We start from the raw sequence: 19,703 nt of genomic DNA on the forward strand, positions 1-19,703 counted from the left end.
AAAAGGGAGTACGTACGTGTGCGGGAAACACTTCACAGAGTCTGACTACTCGTCAACAGCCGATCGTAAACGCTTGAAATGTGGAAGAATCTTTAAGAGTAGTTTACCCAAAAATGGAATTTATCAACATCAGCACTAGTTTAAGCACATCAGCACTCTTAAGATTTAGTGTGTATATACTATTAGAACATTTAGGAACGCAACAACAATTCCTCGCTGTGCTCGCCGCCATTGCTACAGACTAAACCGGAAGTCGCTTTACGCTACTATCCGCCATTGGAAGTGACGACACGAGCACTGTGATAAAGGCCTATTGACCCAAAGTATATTTGACGGATATGGACCAGAGCTCGTAACACTTCAATGCCAAGAGCCATAAAAACATGATTGAATAATATTATTGTAATGGTTTCCTCTTTACTTTCAGTTTAACTGGCATTGAAGGTGTCTCGTTCTTGTTGAATGTGCAAATAACAATATAACCTCAATCTTGATGTTGAATTACAAATATAGAGTACTGCCTTTAACCACAGACGTACAGTAACATCAATGTAAATATATTGGCAGCTGGTCATAATCAGAGTCAGTCTGAGCAAATGTAGGATTTCGTCTGTGAATGACAGCAGGGTAGTTTTTAGGTTCATTTAGGTTTATTTTTTATTTCCAAACTCTAAATCTTATTTTCTCATTCTTTGGTGAGACAACGACTCTTTTTCTTTAGGTTTTATGGCGGGTTGCGAACCAACTTAATTGTTGCATACCGCCACCTTCTGTGATGGAGTGTGAAGATAATGACATCTAAGTTTCTCCCCATTTCCTATATTTTAATCCACTGCTCCTAATAAATCTCATTATTGCATTCATTTGTTCCTCCGCATTTGGACCATCGTTTAAGATATTGCTAATTATGAGTTCTTGACTTCCTAAGGTTTGTAATTCTTCCTCAAGTCTCCTTTCTCTTTCATATGCAGGACATACCATCAACACATGCTCTACTATCTCCTCTATTGCACAAACCTCACATAAACCTGTATTATGTTTCCTTATGATGTAATGTAAATAAAATAAAACAAGAGTTCAAAAATAATTGTTTCTGTATAAATGCAATATTAATGTACTTAAAGGTTAGTCAAGAAGTGCCCTCTAGTTTGAAAATGAGTTGTAATGGCAGTAATAAGTGTGAATGTTCTTATACATATGATTGTTTTGAAGTCCTTGTGCCCATAATTGTTGTCTCTATTTGACTACAGATGATCACAGTAAAACACAGACTTGGAGCTTATATGCACATCTTCCTTTTCAAGTTCAGCATTTTCTCAGTATACTGTACGTAGGAATAAAATGCCTCATAAGAAATATTTATGACCTTTATGTCAAAAATATTAGAGAAGACGGTGCTCGCACAATTAAAAGATTTTTTAGCTATCAATAATTTGCTTGATAAATTTCAGTCAGGCTTCAGAACTGGTCGTAGCACAGAGTCAGCTCTGTTGAGAGTTTAAATGATATTTTTTTAGGTGTGGATTCTGGTAGTCCTGCTGCTGGATCTTATTGCTGCTTTCATTACATTCTTAGCGATCGCCTAAGAGACCAGGTTGGTATTCAGGGGTTAGTCTTGGATTGGGTCTCTTCATATCTCAAGGGTAGAACGATTTCAGTCTGTTTAGAGAACTGTTCTTCATCAGTTGTTCCTTTAACATGTGGGGTCCCTCGGGGCTCCATTTTGGGACCTGTTTTATTCTCCCTCTACATGCTTCCGTTAGGAAAGATCTTTGATAAGCATGGCATACACTACCAGCTGTATGCTGATGACTCTCAACTTTACTTTCCTATTAAACATGGGAAGCACCCTTCTTTTGAGTCTCTGCAGTGTATTTATAATGTGAATACATCACAGAAAACAGAAGCTTCTCAATGTAACTGTTTGTAGATCAGAGTTGTGAGAACTAAACACGTGTGACGTAGAGTTGGCTCCGCCTTCAATGCTGTGTCTCTGCTAGGTCCTGTAGACATCTATAAATCAACTCTCCTGCAGGTTCAGTCGTTACATTCTGTTGAAAGTCAAGATCTTGTCATCATGTCTGGACGAGGAAAAGGCGGTAAAGGACTCGGAAAAGGAGGCGCCAAGCGGCACCGTAAAGTATTGCGTGATAACATCCAAGGAATCACCAAACCAGCAATCCGTCGTCTCGCTCGCCGTGGCGGTGTCAAGCGTATCTCCGGTCTGATCTACGAGGAGACTCGCGGTGTGTTGAAGGTGTTTCTGGAGAACGTGATCCGTGACGCCGTCACATACACCGAACACGCCAAGAGAAAGACCGTCACTGCCATGGACGTTGTGTACGCGCTGAAACGACAGGGACGAACTCTGTACGGCTTCGGAGGTTAAACGACTTTATTCTGCGGACATCAGACAAACCCAACGGCTCTTTTCAGAGCCACCCATGTTCTCCCTTAAAGAGTCAACGTTTGAAGCGCTAGTATTATATTTTGCCATTTATATATTAATACTTTATGCTTTCTGAAATAAGGTACGAATTCTCTGGCATATTTACACACTTTCTTGATGCCCCAAAGTTTGTGGAAGAAATACTTAAACTATTTATGCGTTAAGAACCACTTATTTCCTCTTCATAAAATCAAATGAGTGGGAAAACAAGTATGCACATTATGTTTTTTAGGCTTTTAATAATTACACTGCAATTAGTGTATTAATAATACAACTTTTATTTATATATATATTTATGGGCATAAGCAGAACATTATTAGACTGCTTTGTTTACCTTTTAAAAAATAGTAACTATAAGCAACATATAAAACCACCAAACTAAGCATAGATATTATTATATGGCTACTTCTACTAAAACCAAAGTTACACTGTGGATACTTCAGCATTGCTGTAGCAAAACCATGGTTACTGCTAAAATGCCCAAAACTTGGTTACTAGTTGTGGTTAATACAATATTACTACAGTAAATCCATGGCTAGTTTTCATAAGGGTATCGTTTATTCACTAAAGATCATTGTCCATGTTTTAACACCTCAGAATTTATATCAATATATTTCTTCAGCACCTCATATGTCTTTTTTTAATAATACAAAACAAAATGAGCGGGAGAATGAAACAAAGGAAAGTGCGTCGTGTGGGGGATGGTAATTTTCAAACAGGAAGAGATAGGTGGGACTAATATTAGGAAGTCCTTGATTGGCTCTCTTTCCTGTCCGTCAAATTTTGAGCTGTCCAATGATATCATGTAATGGGTGTGGCCAATGAAGACACGCAATCAGAGGAAGCGCCTCGTCTCCTTGTACAATTAGCATAGAGGAGGAAATAATAGTGGCTGTCCATGGATTGTAACACTCTGTATTTGTGAAGTTTACTGCACAGATCATCATGCCTGAACCAGCGAAGTCTGCACCGAAGAAAGGATCTAAGAAGACCGTCACTAAGACCGCTGCTAAAGGAGGAAAGAAGCGTAAGAGGACCAGGAAGGAGAGTTACGCTATCTACGTGTACAAAGTCCTGAAGCAGGTTCATCCTGACACCGGTATCTCCTCCAAGGCGATGGGAATCATGAACTCCTTCGTCAACGACATCTTCGAGCGCATCGCCGGTGAGTCGTCTCGTCTCGCTCACTACAACAAGCGCTCCACCATCACCTCGAGAGAGATCCAGACCGCCGTGCGGCTGCTGCTGCCCGGTGAACTGGCCAAACACGCCGTGTCTGAGGGCACAAAGGCCGTCACCAAGTACACCAGCTCCAAGTAAAGTGTGATGAAGCTTGCAGCGACACCAAAGGCTCTTTTAAGAGCCACCCATGTACTCGTCTAAAGAGCTTCTTTAATTTTCCACAATATTAGTGATTGCAGAACATGTGGTCATGATTTCTTGAACCAAGCTAACATTACAAACTGAAACCTGTACTAACCTAGTTCAAACAAAAATGAATCAAGTTAAACAACATAATCGAAAGCTGTAGTGTATTCTGAATGATATCAGGAATATACTCCCTTAATCTGTGATGGAGAACATCTTAAAATAATGAAAACATTTCTACTGTTAACTGCTTAAGCAATCCACAGAGACTGCACTATTCAAAACATACTTTTAATCTGTTACAAACATTCACCAAATAACACCACGAGCAGTATTCAAGTAGGCCAGTTCAGTATAATTATTGTATTTAAAGTATGGACATTCGCTATAACAATGAGTACGTTTACATTTCTAATCAAACTACCTCAGGTTTTTGCATTGTCAAGCTACAGTCTTCATCACTCTGTCAATGTACACGTGACACCACGTGTAATCGATTAACTGAGGAAATGCACAATTGAATCAGTGAAGAAAGGACATCAGCTAAAGACGTGACATACATGTTTTCCGGTTGACCTACATAGACAACCTTGTGAATACATAGACGATTAAGAAAATGTATGGTTTGTCTATATTTTAGGGATGTAAAGATGCACTCCGAGCCGGTTGAAAATCGATGAAAATATGTGACGATTCGTTTCGGTTGAGATGTTAAAGGAATCGCGATACCCGTTTTAAACAGCAGGGGCACTGAAGCAGTATATTTTCACCTCGCTTTACAGGCGCGATAGCAGCGAACAAGTTGTAGCGTTAAACAGTAGCAAACATGGCGGTGGCAAGTGTAGATCTTGATCTTGAGGATGCCCCATCTTCATTCAAATCGGAGGTGTGGCGGCATTTTGGCTTTCCGAAGACTAAAAATTAAAGTGGTGAGGTGGTAACGGACAAAACAAAAACTGTGTGCAGATACTGCAAGAAGATGTTAATATACACCAATAGCACAACAAACATGATGCAGCATACAAACCGTCACCACAGTGAGAAGCTCCAGTCACTGCCATCTGCACGTAAAAACCTATTAGTAGGCCAAACCACTCTGACCGGCGGATTTGCAGCCCCACTTGCGGCGACGAGTGCGAGAGCCAAGGAGATCACAAGGTGTATCTGTGTTTTTATGACAAAAGATATGAGGCCGTTTTCGGTCATAGAAAATGAAGGATTTAGGCTACTCGTCAACACATTGGAGCCCAAATACACCATCCCATCACGCCCCCACTTTAGCCAGACTGTCATGCCAGCGCATTACAGAGAAACAAAATCTAAGGTAGTTGAGACCCTCAGAAAAGCATATAGTGTATCAATTACAACCGACAGCTGGACATCCAGGGCTATCCAGAGTTATCTTACAGTCACAGCCCATGTGATAACCAGTGAGTGGGAGAAACTTGCCCATTGTTCGAAACACAAACTTGCCCATTGTTCGAAACGCACACCCGAGCTAATATTACTGAAGTTTTAAAATCAGCTGTGAGTGAATGGGGGCTTCAAAAGGCCAACCATGGAATTGCTGTGGTCACGGACAACGCGAGGAATATGGATGTTGCTGTCAGAGAGCCTGGGCTGGCCCCCCCATGTCAGGTGTTTTGCCCACACTTTGAACTTAGCCAGCCAAGCGGGTTTGAGTGTGCCCCCGTGAGCCGTTTGTTGGGCAGAGTGATGCGCATTGCTGCCTTCTTTCACCGAAGCTCCACAGCCACAGTTGCGCTCGCAGCCAAACAGATACTACTGGAGCTTCCAGCGCACAAGTTAATCATCGATGTCACTACGCGCTGGAACAGCAGTCTGGATATGGTCGAACGATATCTCGAACAGCAAGCGGCTGTGACAGCAACTCTCCTGAGCAACGATGTTCGTTGAAATGTCCGTGACATCGATACTTTGGATGGCTCAGACATCCGTGATGCGGAGGACATGGTGAGGCTTCTAAAGCCACTCAAAACGGCCACCACTGTGCTGTGTGAAGAAACCCCTGTCAATGTTGTACTTAGATTTTACTTAGTCTTTTTATTTCTGCTATTCCTCTGTGCAGGATGAGGGAAAAGAAGGTGCCAGTGGCCACCCCCCTGCAGCAGAGCAGCCTCTTGACCAGACAGACAGAGCAGGAGCTGAGCTGAAACAACCTCCTTCCAAGAAAACAGCATTGGAAGATCTCCTTGGAGGGACATTCGATGAACCAGTTGCACAGCACTTCAGTCAGATTGATGCAGAAATTAATAAGTGCAGAGCTGAAACATCAATTGCCCTCAATAGCTGTCTACTCAAGTGGTGGAAAAAGAATGCTAGGCTATACCCACTGCTATCCAGTATAGCAAAAGCATATCTCTCCACACCAGCCACCTCTGTCCCTAGTGAAAGGGTTTTTTCATCAGCAGGGGACATTGTGAATGTGCAGAGATCTCAGCTTCTGCCAGAAAATGTGGATATGCTGATATTTCTTAAAAAAAACATGTAAAAAAAATAACTTTCTAAGCTAGGAAAGAGCACAGGCAAAGCCTTAGTTTGTTTAAATGAAGTGATGTATTTTTTTTGTATTTATTTTATTTGGGATTTGTTTTAAAATGTCAATTTAGTTTTGTTATTTGACAAAGATATTTCAGTTTCACAAAGAAATCTGTCTGAGTGAGAAATAATAAAAGGAAACTTTTTCATTTATCTTAAATCTCATTTAGTTTAAAATAAATCGTGAGAAAATTGTATCGTGAAACCAGTATCGTGAATCGTATCGCATCGCGAGTTGAGTGAATCGTTACATGCCTACTATATTTACATTTATTCATGTTAAGGACACTTTTATCCAAAGCGACTAACAAAAGAGGAATAATATTTCATAAACTATTCTTCGTAAGGATACTGCAGTATGAAAAAGTGCTGCATTACAAAGTTTATCTAGCGTCAGAATAGTAGTATCCAAGACATACTATAGTGCAATAAAAATATGTCATTTGTATGGTCAAGTGCTCTTGGAAAAGATGTATGTAATGTTCACATTAACCATATATAGCCTACATGAATATAATGTTTTATTTGTGTACTATTATGTGCTTTTCTCTTTAGAGTGAAATAGTTTTCCTACTCCCTCCTACTAAATATAAATTTTACTTATTTGATATCACGTGAAAAGGGCACCACAGACAGCAGTACAAGGCAATAAAACAAGGAAAAAAAAGTGTGGTGTGCAATAACATGCAGTATTTTCAAAAGTTGAATTGCATAAGTTCAATTTAAATGTATATACATATATTTACATTTAGCAGGGAAATAAATATGCAGTGCAAATTTTAGTTTCTCCAGGGATGCTTGTGTACCAGACGGTGGAAATGTCCTGCCCCTTACTAAAAGGGGAAAGTTGATTGGTTAGCAAATATCCAATTGTGTCTGAAATGTACATTCTGATTGGTGGATCAGCTCAGTCGGACTGTCTGTCTTGCCAGTACCATCAGTTGTGCTCCCACAGCTCTGTGCGCGTTTAGAGACAGTTCACTCAACGGTGCATTTATTAGATTGAAAAAGTTCTGTCAAAAGCCTACTTGTTATTCTGGCGGCCACACGAATCATCCCTTATTTCAGGTGGGCATACGCAAAATCATAAAACAGATAAGTGGGCATATGACGTATGCCTGTGTATGCCCAATGGCACTTTTCCACAGCACCTTACGGTTTGACTCAACTCGCCTCAACGTGGGTGGGATTATAGGCTGATCCTCATAGTTGCGCCTTTACTGCCGTGAAATCATCTTAAAGGAGACACAAAACAATAAACAATTACACGACCGCTAGCTGTTAGCTGCTAGCTCATAGTGCTGCGTAAAGCAGTTGTTGCAAGGGGATTTGCACAAGTGTAACAGTTAAATTGGCCTGTTTTTTTTTAGAAGCATGCTTTCCAGTAACTGGTCTACTAAATAAAGTGAAGCTTTCAAGCAGAGTATAAAGTTAACATACCATTCTCCATTGTGGACTCCAGACGTGGCTGAGTCCAGGGCACTCTCCCTCCCATTGCTCGCCGGTCAAGATAGCGTCTATTTGGTCGAGCCACTTCCATTTTTCTATATATCTCATGAACAGTTAAAAACTATACAATAATTATGTGCAATACACAGCCTAGTCAATTATATTATTTAACATATCCTACCTCTTCTGCATTATATTACCTTGCACTGTATATAACAACAACTTACATTTATATAGCGCTTTTCTCAAACTCAAAGCGCTTTACATAGTATAGGGGGAATCTCCTCAACCACCACCAGTGCTCAGCATCCACCTGGATGATGCAACGGCAGCCATAGTGTGCCCACCACACACCAGCTATTGGTGGAGAGGAGATGGTAGAGTGATGTAGCCAATTCAGGGATGGAGATTATTAGGAGGCCATGATAGATAGGGGCCAATGGGGGAATTTGGCTAGTACACCGGGGTTAAACCCCCTACTCTTTACAAGAGAGTGCCCTAGGGATTTTTAATGACCACAGAGAGTCAAGACCTCAGTTTAACGTCCCATCCGGACGGTGCTTTTTTACAGTATAGTGTCCCCGTCACTATACTGGGGCATTAGGACCCACACAGACCATAGGGTGAGCACCCCCTGCTGGCCTCCCTAATACTTCTTCCAGCAGCAACCTTGGTTTTCCCCAGGAGGTCTCCCATCCAGGTACTGGCCAGGCTCAACCCTGCTTAGCTTTACTGGGCAACCAGGCAATAGCCGCAGGGTGATATGGCAGCCGACTAATCCGATAACAGATTTGAATTTGTACATACAAAAAACTTGTGCTTACAAACAGATGAAAACATTAGTCATAGACATTGTAGAAACGTTTTAAATCCACCAATTCAGGGTACTTATTCTTTACAAAGTAATTTATAAAAAAGTATTCTTGGGAACTTTAACAAAGCAAATCTCACACGTGAACTGCCCAAAAACAAACAGCACATTAAATGCCCCACCAGAGACAGGAATATACTGGATCACTGCTACACAACAATAAAGGATGCATATCACTCTGTCCCACGTGCAGCATTGGGACACTCTGATCACTGTCTGGTTCATCTTCTTCCGACCTAAAAATGTGTTGTTTAAACGCGCTACGAGATGCAGGCGAGGGAAAGGAGCCGGTGCGCTGGTTAAACTCCATCAGCACGGCGTTCGAACAGCACTGCCGAGCATTCATCTAGCGGCGGATCTCCACTCTCTTCCCAACAAAACTGATGAACTACATCTCCTCACACGTACTAATAAGGACTTCTCAAACTCTGCTGCACTGTGCTTCACAGAAACCTGGCTGAGTGAAGCCATTCCGGACAGCGCATTACATCTGACGGGCTTCCAGCTGTTCAGAGCGGATCGCATCACGGAGTTAACAGGGAAAACGAGAGTTAATCAAGTTAAACCACATAATCGAAAGCTGTAGCGTATTCTGAATTATATCAGGAATATACGTCCTTAATCTGTGATGGAGAAGATCTTAAAATAATGAAAACATTTCTACTGCAAGCGCTTAAGCAATCCACAGAAACTGCACTATTCAAAACATATATTAAAAAACATCCTTTTATATTTAGATTAATACATTATATTCCTGTATGTTCTTGTACTCTAATCGCAAGTATATAATAAACTGTTCAGTTTTATATAATCAGTTTAAACACTTCTCAATATGCATATTTTTGATAAACACAAACAGCTGCATGTTGCATCGGAAGGTTTTATTTATTTTATTTTTCTACTTGAAGGTTACTCTGTTACACTGTTTCAACATTGTTCTCCAAACTAATACATTATCGCCATCTTTTGGGCATTCAAAGGTGCCACATTAGAAGTACTTCAAACATTAAATACATCAAACTTATAAAGTTATAGATGGGAAAATATCACTAACAAGGAAAATATCTTATACTTGTGAGTTTACTAAAGGAAAGAACAAATAGGAATAGATGGGGAACAATTCCAAAATGAAATAAAAGGAGGAAAAGAGAGATAAGCCGACTTAGCAGGGAATGCCACAAAGGTGTGCTCCCCCCAAGTGGGATATCAGCAGCTGTACTGAGACACTTAAGTTCAGAAATGATTTTTTTTTTTCAACCAAAATTCAACCAAGTGTATTCAGTCAGAGAGGCGGGGAAGTTTTGCTAAACCCAAATACTTGTAGTAACAAATTCAACAAATGAAAATGTTTATAACAGTAAACAAAACAAAACAAAAAAACCATAGCCAAAGGAGGAAATGAAAAGGGCTGTTCAGATAACTAGCAGAGGAAATTAATGGAAGGGAGTAGACCTATTTCAAGAATGTCCACACGATGGCGGTATTGCGGTCACCCAGGATGAAGTAAAGGAGTGCGCAGTTTCTGAGGGTTCCGCTTGAGGTTGCCCTCTAGTGTTAGTCAGCGGTATTGCACCTTATACTTCAGTGTGACTCAAATCTGGGCGCGTGTTACGCCTTGATTTTCTGCACCCTCACAAATTAAGTTTTAAATCTCGGTGGATTCGTTTGTGCCAGTTTCCTGCACACAAGTGTGTGTGGCAGGATTTGTCTTCGCTGCCAACACACAATAAATATATACACAAAAGGGTTTCTTCACTGCTGTTTTATCACTTGATCAAGGTTTCAAAGACTCCCGTATACGATTCCCAATCAGATACTGGCTTGCCGCGTTTTCTGATTAGGTCTGCAAAAAGTTTGCATCAGAAAAAAAAAGAGTGGTCGTTGTAGTCGATTATTAGGCTACCGAAATAAACACGTTCAATCTTAACGACACAAATAAGGCCTTTACCTGTTTGGGGAAACTCGCCCATAACAGTTTTATATCATGCTGAAAGAAGAGACTCGTTCTAGACAGGTGACTTTGATAATACTAAAATAAAATGTCCTACAGCAAAGAGATTTCTTCGTCTTTACCGGAACAATTTAGTATTATGGACTGCAGTTTATTGTGGCAATCAACAGTGGCAAAAATAAATGTTAGACATATATTTAGCCGCTGTTAAATGCTGAACTGAGAATCGGCTTTGTGCCTTTCAGTTCGGCGCGCTCGCGTACAGTATTAACAACAAAAATACACAAAATTGACAATGCATTAGTTCACAAAACAAAGCTTAAAATGTACCCGCATTATTCTCCACCATTATGTAGGTTTCTTGGTTCAGGTTTGGGGAATGTACAATTAATATTAATGATTGTAATCAATGATTAATCATACGGTTTGAACGAGATACCAATACATTCTAAATTGCCCCAAAACAGGGGTTATATAGCCCAAAAGTCTGCCTCAGATATATATAGATAATTAACACAACGGATTATAATTAATTAGGAATATACATCATGTGCAGACAGGCTGCATTAATTTTCAGAACACCTTAATGGAATTAACCCGTACCGCAACCAATCAGTTCGTCCACCGAACCACTTTGCTCGATACACTTGATCAATTCTCCAGAAGGTTTATTCTTAGTATAAGCTTACTTTAACTTACTTTGATAATATCAGCTCGTAGCTTTAGATCGCACATTAAAGAGGCTTTGCTTTATGACCAAAAAACACAGGCAATCAAGCGTATAATTGGGTTTAATACAAGGAACTAGGATATACAGGTATCACTACACTTAAACAAACATAGAACACATTTAACAACAAACATTTAACATAGAACAAACAAAGTAAAACAGTAAGGAAAATAAGAGATTTGTTACAACAGTTAAACCTTAAGAGCCAGCAAGGGACTTACACACTTTAATGCATTTGAATTTAGATGGGATAATACTTGCAAAATGGACCTTTGTGTCGCTGAACAAGACTGCGTGTGTGCGTGAATGTCCTCGTTGCGTCCGTGAGATGGAGGATTTCTCTTGGTGCTTCTCGAGCGTGGATCGCTCGCGGGAAGTTCAAAACGTCTTAAAGAGTAGTTGTTGACTGAGGGAGCTGAGTTTTGTCCAAAGACAAGGAAAAGACTGAGATAAACGCCAAATAAAATAAAAGACAAAGAAAGAAAAACGAGAGAGCTTGAAGAGAAGTTGAAGAACACTTGAAGAGGTTCAGAAGAGTACCGGAGTAAGAAAGCAAGAGAGCAAAAACAGATAAAAGAGACAAGAGACAGATTCCACACCAGATCCTGACTTTTAAGGTAGGGAGGTCACGCCTCCTTTGGGAGGAATGACCCAATGAGGCACCTCAGTTTTGGCGTGAGAAGGTTCCCTTTGTCTTGTCAAGGCTCGTCATTTGCCTAATTTACGACGGGGTCCGGATGTGGTTTGAATCACTCAAAAGATGGTAAAACATAGCAGAATACATTGTAATGTAACCATTTATATATATTCAGCAAGGGCGAGCCGAAAGGTTTAATTTGATACCAAGAAAGTTGTATTTGGTACACTTAAAAGTGAATATATACTCTTAGATTCTTTATATAAGCCCTCAGAGTTTAACTACACACTAACAATCTTAACTAGTTTGATACCACAGCAGAAATACCCAAGCATACAGGAATAAGTCTTTATTTCTGGGTTTAAATGGTAGGAACGTGTCGGGGTATAGATTTCATCATCTGGCATCCCTTTCTCATCTAAGGGGGGGGGGGGGCGAGTAACAGCCCCCTTTGATGTTGTAAACGAGACTGGATAGCGATGTCACGAGGATCTCTGGAGAGGCTCTTTGTGTCCTAAAAGTGTCAAGAAAGCACTCTATTCCCAGACTCGCTGGCACTACCTCGTGATTTAGATGGGGAGTAACAGGGTGTGGGTTTAGGAGCCTTCGCATAGATGTGTGCATTGCATTCAGCGTTAATGAGTTCATGATTTTCCGTTCATACTCTACAACATCATATTTACAAGTCATTTCTAACAATAGGATAAGTGGTAATAATTTAGAGTAAAGTTCTGGAGTAGAATATACCATTATAACTGCAATGCTGACCTGTGGCACAAGGATTTACAAGCTATATTTAACAATAGAATAACAGTTAAGCACTGTGACGGAATGAAAGTAGAATTTTTGTTACTAGTTAATGTGCAATATCAAGTATCAGAGGTATGAAATAGGATTTACAAACTATAATAGAATCGTTAAGCACTGACGGAATGAAATAAGCCAATACTAAAGTCACGGTATGTAGAATATTTGATACCAGATAATGTGCAGATATCAAGTATTAGATGTATAATCTAGGATTTACAAGCTATATTTAAAAATAGAATAGTTAAGCACTTTAACAATGAAATAAGCAGCAAATTGTATATGAAATAATTGAGATCTTTAGTATCAAAGAATGTGCAGGATAACAGGTATAATATAAATTTTGACATTCAACTTACACATGACAACAAGTGGGAATAAATATAATTAACAGCAGAAAATCTGGCTGTAGAGAACACAGCCAATTAGAATGTCTGGAGTGGTTGGGGACTGCGTGGCGTAGTGGGCTAAGAATCACCGGATTTCCCCGACCTCCAGAATGAGGCAGTGCAAATTGGCATATCTTCAGTGATTCCGTGTGCGCCTGTATAAAAGGACAAACCATCCCATATTCATCCAAGGAGCTGCCCTCAAAGCAGGGTCACGAGAGAAAAGAAAAGAAAAAAAAAAAAAGAGCAAGTTCCACAGTGAACAGTGTGGATTGGGTGAGTGTAGTCTGACACTTTTAGCAGGCTTTTTTAGGGGTCTTGATGTTACTGACTGCAAGATAAAGGGTTCCAGTTGTCAGTGATGCTGGGGTGTCAGTAGTCAGCCTAGGTTTAAGGGGTCGGCTGTGGGTCCCTCTAAGCTGTGCGGCGCCTTTTTCCACCTTCACGTTCAGATGCTCCTTTCAGGTAACTCGTAACGTTAACCTGGATCGCCTAATCAGTGGCATCCTGGGTTGCCGGGTTCTTCCAGATGGCTCCTGTAGAAAATAAAGATCTGTCATTCCATTTGAATGGCATAAGGTCATACACATCAAAATATCCAACTTACTTTGAACAATGGTCTTCAGGAACATGTCTCTAAAACATGCTTTATCCCCTACAACAGTCCAGGTTGTATTGATGAAAAGGTGATTAGAGAAGATACTCTGAAGCATTCGCCACACGGTTGTCTTTAGGTCCCTCCCACATTTGATGCCAAAAACCGAAGCTGAAAATACCAAAAAAACGTGTTACAAATTACATTTCTCTGAAGCTTCTCATAAATTAAAATGTGACAGGCTGTGGATTCAGACTGTAGAATATGCAGTGTACAATCTTAATTTTACTTTTTAGATTACCCTATGGCGTTATAAACGAAATCGGCACACTTACAAATCGTTGCTGGAGCTCTTTATCCTGCCTCAAAATGTTGTCAAGCAACGCCAAATCTTCCTGGGTGTCTAGGGGGGAGTAACAGATCCCCTGGCAGGGATAACTCTCCAACAGACACATTGGCACTGAAATGTTGCAGCATAGCATTTTGTTGTCCATGCTACACACAACATCGCCAAACTCCAAGACGTCGCAGCATTAGGGTTTGATCTGCACCTACAGGGGTTCCCAGAATAAAACAATAAAGTAGTCAGTCCTGGTCCTTCAACTACTAAACTATGACATTTATATCTAGGTCTACTACATGTACAGGTGGCCCCAGTGGGAATTAAACCAACAACCACAGGTGTTGTTTGCAAATTGTACCTGATTGCCCAGTGCGAGCAAATGTCTTCAACATTGTCCCAACTTCACCTGCTCTATAAGTGAGCCGCTGTCACCTGGGAAGTAACAATATATTGATTAGCAATACACTAAATATAATAGTAATATAATATAACCACAATTATCATACCAGTAACTTTCCCTGTAATTTCTATCCACAGTATGTTATGCATGGCATACAAGTTCATAATGAAGAACCCTTATGATAACATCAATTTCATTTTTTCTTTGAAGCAGAATATTTGTTTGTAAAAGGGAGGAAAAAGAAAATAATGAAATATTGGTATACAGATTTTGGTTGATATATCATACTGTACAGTGAAATTTGCTATTGTTATATCCCTACTCACCTGAAGGATGGATAGATCAGGCAAATCTCCAGTCAGGCCTTTGTAGAGTGTGCTCCTTTGAATAACACTTTCATGAATGTGAAGTGGCATATCCACAGGTATTTTAATTCAAACATGCAACATATTGTAATAAATCTACAATATTCAGCCTTTACCTTACAACCTCGGTTGTTGCTCTACACTTTTATTATATTAAATACTTATTTATAAAGCTTGCTCACTGTATAATCATGATAGCCTAATACTTATAACACAAGATTGCATCTTAAACGAATGACTGAGTTGAAAACTTGAATAAGAACGCATTTTGCCCGGAAGGGACCAGCTAGGTAAACTTACCTGCCTACAATAACTGTTTTCATTTGATTTGAGTTACATTAAACATGAATAACCATGAAAATATGAATAATAGATTCCCCAGGAACATCGGGCTATTAAAGTAACAAGCCTATAAAAACAGACATTTTGGGCAACGCGCAAGTAAACCGGAAACAGATATGGCGATAGCGGAACTTCACAGTTCAGTCTGTTTTAGCAATACATTTTTAACATTTATAATGCGTTTAGATTTTTTTTTTTATTGCCTTTACAGGGACTTTAACACTTTCTTAAACATTTGTACAGGTCATAATTGCAAAACCTGTAAAAACCTGTAAAAGGTAAAATAACAAAAAAATCGAGGTTAGAAAAAAGGTAGACATAAACGAAATTTCTGCGCAACTGTGAAACCAGAGGATAATTTCGCTTTTCATTGAGTTTATCCTTCACGTCAAAACAGGGATTTTCATGTTTATGATAGATATCACCATGGTTGCAAATTAATAAAAAATATATAATGTATACCCGAGATTTTGGCCATGTTGCAGATGTCTTTCACTGTTCACTGATAGTCAGGCATTGGTGAAAAGTCTAACTTCATCAATTTATTCTGCTAAATTGTTCATACCATGAATTAAATATCTATTTTAAAACCTAATCAGAATCATAAAAGATATTTATTGCCAAGTAAGTTTTACAAAAGGAATTCTTTTTGGTTTATTGGTGCATGTCTCAAATGCACAGCAATCAAAGAAATGTAAACAATTTTCACCTAAGTGCATAAAATAATTCAATATATTTTACATATATTACTGTATAATCACTTCAGAGTTTCAAAGTAATTTAAATGTCATTTCCAAAACCTTACCTTATCATGGAATCAAGAGTCAAGAATCTGTTATAAACCCTAATGGCTTTGGAGCAAAAAATAATAATAGCCAACATGGCTGGTCGATTTTGAGAGTGGAAATCCTGGCATTTCAAAGCGTCTTGCCGCCAGCCGGCCGCGGTCGATTAGCCCGAGGCAACCGCCAGAGAAAATGAAGCGGGCGGCATCTCGCAAGAAATGGGAGTGACGAATTCGGCGGCAAACGTTTCATTCCCGCCAGTGGGACGCACCTATAGCCGACAGCTTAGGGACGGTGGCAAAAAGAAGCCGTGCGGATATTTTTTGCTATCTCGGTAATTTAATTACTTTAATGATTGAGTTGTATAATTTAATCCATGTTTTTATTTGTAATTTCATATGGCCGAATCGTGATTTAATTGCATAAAATGTGCTCTGAGCGTTTTCACTCTTTCACATGCTTTTACAGCCAGACTGAAACCCCCCATGCAGTGATCTCAATGTCCTGATAACTGCCACTAGTTCAGCGCTGTAGGACCTCTTCTCTGTAGCTGAACTGGTATTTGTTTCCCTGAGAAAAAAATTTAAAAAATAAATACAAATATATATGGCATTGATGCAGCTTTAAAAAAAACATTTTCAATAAAATAACGTAGTAAAGGAAATAATTCATAAACTGACCTTTTGCCATTCTGTGTGTATAGGCTGAACAGTATAGAAAACATTAACCAATCACAAAAAAGAGTGCTGATAAAGATGAAGTGCACGTGACTGCCCGCTGTTGTTCTTGAAGCAGCAATAACTTCAGCTTATTACCGAACATATTAAAGAAAAACTTTGGCGTAGGACCCCATAGATAACTTTATTTTCGGCACAGAAGAGAAGCGGCCAATGTGAACATCCAATACGACTGCACTACTTACGGCCTGCTCACGGAGTATGTGTGAACCTATAAACTAATTCTTCAAATTAGTTGTTCTGACTAAACCCTGTTTTGGGTGTGTATAACATCTGTGTGCATCATAGTGTAAAATATTTGTTAAGCATGAGGATATCTCGTTACTTGCAACTACCTGCCTAAAAACCATAAGAGACAATGCCATTTCAGCAGGTTCTTAATCATAATCATATTTTAGATTCAACAATAATTTTCAATTTTGTTGAATCTAAAATATTCTAAAACCTCTCAATTTTGTTTTAATTTGCAGAAATGTGCTTCGTAGCTTTTTTTACTTTCATAATGTAATGTATTCAGCCTTAATCACCTAAGAAAAGAAACAAAAGTACATTTCAAGTTTTTTCATATCACAACAGGAAAACAAATAAACATAAATAGGCTAAATGCATTAACTACACAAACAAAATGTACAGCATTGTTTAATTAATCCTATTGCGTTTGGCAGACCCAGTATACCCAGTATGTAATACTGAGTGTAATCCAGGACAGTGTGTAGACTAGGTAGCCATGGGCTGTGGTAGAGCAGGTTGTACACAAATCGCAGGTTCGATTCCCAGCTCACACAATTCCACATGCCGAAGTGTCTTTGGGCAAGACACTGAACCCCAAGTTGCTCCCAATGGCAGGCTAGCGCCTTGCATGGCAACTCTGTCGTCATTGGTGTGTGAGTGTGTGTGAAAGAGGCGCAGTGTAAAGTGATTTGAATACCGCTAAGGTTAAAATGGCGCTATATAAGTGCAGACCATTTACCATTTAGGTCTATGATAACAAATATCTTTAATATCTTCTTTGTCACAAAACAACATCCTACTTGATATAATCAGAATCAGCTTTATTGAACAGAAGGCAACAGTTCAAAAAGGTAGTGGGCAGGGTGAGTGAGGTCCAGAGTGATTTTACCAGCCTTTTTCCTCACTCTGGGAAGTGTATAGTTCTTTAAGGGGGGGCAGAGGTCAACCAATAATCCTGTTAGCAGTCTGAACTGTCCTCTGTAGTCTTCTGATGTCTGATTTCGTAGCTGCACCAAACCAGACAGTTATTGAAGTGCAGAGGACGGACTCAATGACTGCTCTGTAGAACTGTATCAGCAGCACCTGTGGCAGGTCAATGTGTGACTCCCACTTCAGGTCCTGTGAGATGATAGTGCCCAGGAACCTGAATGACTCCACTGTTGCCACAGTGCTGTTTAGAATGGTTAGGGGGAACAATGTTGGGGTTTTCCTCCTAAAGTCCACCGTTTTGAGCGTGTTCAGCTCCAGGTTGTTTTTACTGCACCAGACAGCCAGTCATTCAACCTCCTTTCTATAGGCAGACTCATCGTCATCTCGGATGAGGCCGATGACAGTTGTGTCATCTGCAAACTTCAGGAGCTTGACAGAGGGATCCTTGGTGGTGCAGTCATTGGTGTAGAAGGAGACGAGTAGTGGGGAGAGCACACATACCTGGGGGGCACCAGTGCTGATGGTACAGGTGGTGGAAGTGAATTTTCCCTGCCTCACAAACTGCTGCCTGTCCGTCAGAAAGCTGGTAAGCCACTGAGAGATAGACATGGGAACAGGGAGTTGGAGAATAGCTGGGATGATGTTGTTGAAAGCCGAGCAGAAGTCCACAAAAAGGATCCTTGCGTATGTCCCCAGTCTGTCCAGATGTTGCAGGACATGATGCAATCCCATGTTGACTGCATCATCCACAGACCTGTTTGCTCGATAAGAAAATTGAAGGAGATCTAGAAAGGGTCCAGTGATGTCCTTCAGTTGGGACAAAACCAGTCTCTCAAATGACTTCATGACCACAGATGTTAGGGCGACAGGTCTGTAGTCATTAGGTCCTGTGATTTTTGGTTTCTTAGGGACATCGATAACAATTGAGTGTTTGAAGCAGCTTGGGACTTCACACTGCTCCAGTGATCTATTGAAGATCTGTGTGAAGATGGGGGCCAGTTGGTTAGCACAGGAATGAAGGCACGCTGGTAAGACGCCATCTGGGCCTGAAGCCTTCCTTGACATTGCTTCTGAAACATCGTCTTCACAGATCTTGAGTGCAGGTTGTGTAGCAGGAGGGGGTTGCCCACACCTTGGTGTTAATGTTTGTGTGAAGTGAAGTTCCGAGTGCTTGTTGGGTGTGAAATTGGGCCTTTCGAATCTGCAGTAGAACACATTCAGGTCGTCAGCCAGTCGTCGGTCCACCACAGGGTTGGGGGTAGGAGTCCTGTAATTAGTAAGTTGTTTCAGGCTAATCCACACTGATGCAGGGTCGTTAGCTGAAAACTTGTTTTTCAGCTTCTCAGAGTAACTTCTTTTAGCCACTTTAATTTCCATATTCAGTGTGATCCTGGCCTGATTATACAATACTTTATCCCCACCCCTGTAAGCATCCTCTTTGGCATTAGGAAGCTGTCTGAGTTTTCCTGTAAACCATGGTTTATCATTGTTGAATGATACAAATGCCCTAGTAGGGATGCACATGTCCTCAGAAACTGATGTATGATGTAACAGTATCTGTGAGCTCGTCCAGGTCTGTAGCTGCAGCTTCAAAAACACTCCAATCAGTGCAGTCAAAGCAGGCTTGTAGTTCCAGCTCTGCTTCATTAGTCCATCTCATTACAGTCCTTACAACTGGCTTTGTTGATTTTAATTTCTGCCTGTAGGTCGGAAGAAGATGAACCAGACAGTGATCAGAGTCCCAATGCTGCACGTGGGACAGAGC

The 19,703-nt window shown here is 40.2% G+C and overlaps 3 protein-coding genes across 3 annotated transcripts in view; all 3 read left to right on the top strand.

The window, feature by feature from the left end:
• Positions 1-19,703, top strand: part of LOC127656003 (histone H2A-like) — a 357,620-nt gene that overhangs the window by 30,006 nt on the left and 307,911 nt on the right. The gene's annotated exons all lie outside the window — the stretch shown is intronic.
• On the top strand, positions 2,075-2,418 carry LOC127656092 (histone H4). Its single transcript, XM_052144271.1, has one exon. It carries the CDS (start codon positions 2,078-2,080, stop codon positions 2,387-2,389), a length of 312 nt encoding a protein of 103 aa, XP_052000231.1. The 5' UTR covers positions 2,075-2,077; the 3' UTR covers positions 2,390-2,418.
• Positions 2,394-3,910, top strand: LOC127655967 (histone H2B-like). Its single transcript, XM_052144076.1, has 2 exons — positions 2,394-2,480; positions 3,377-3,910. The coding sequence occupies exons 1-2, from the start codon at positions 2,445-2,447 to the stop codon at positions 3,767-3,769; spliced, it is 429 nt and encodes a 142-aa protein (XP_052000036.1). The 5' UTR covers positions 2,394-2,444; the 3' UTR covers positions 3,770-3,910.

Source organism: Xyrauchen texanus, chromosome 2, assembly GCF_025860055.1.
Source record: "Xyrauchen texanus isolate HMW12.3.18 chromosome 2, RBS_HiC_50CHRs, whole genome shotgun sequence".
Lineage (NCBI taxonomy): Eukaryota > Metazoa > Chordata > Actinopteri > Cypriniformes > Catostomidae > Xyrauchen > Xyrauchen texanus.

What these genes read in the sequence shown, in the direction of transcription:
- LOC127655967 (XM_052144076.1), top strand. Translation starts at nt 2,445, where the DNA reads ATGTTCTCCCTTAAAGAGTCAACGTTTGAAGCGCTA. An exon ending in AGTCAACGTTTGAAGCGCTA is followed by an intron (nt 2,481 to 3,376) that starts GTATTATATTTT and finishes GTATTTGTGAAG; the next exon opens with TTTACTGCACAGATCATCAT.
- LOC127656092 (XM_052144271.1), top strand. Translation starts at nt 2,078, where the DNA reads ATGTCTGGACGAGGAAAAGGCGGTAAAGGACTCGGAAAAGGAGGCGCC.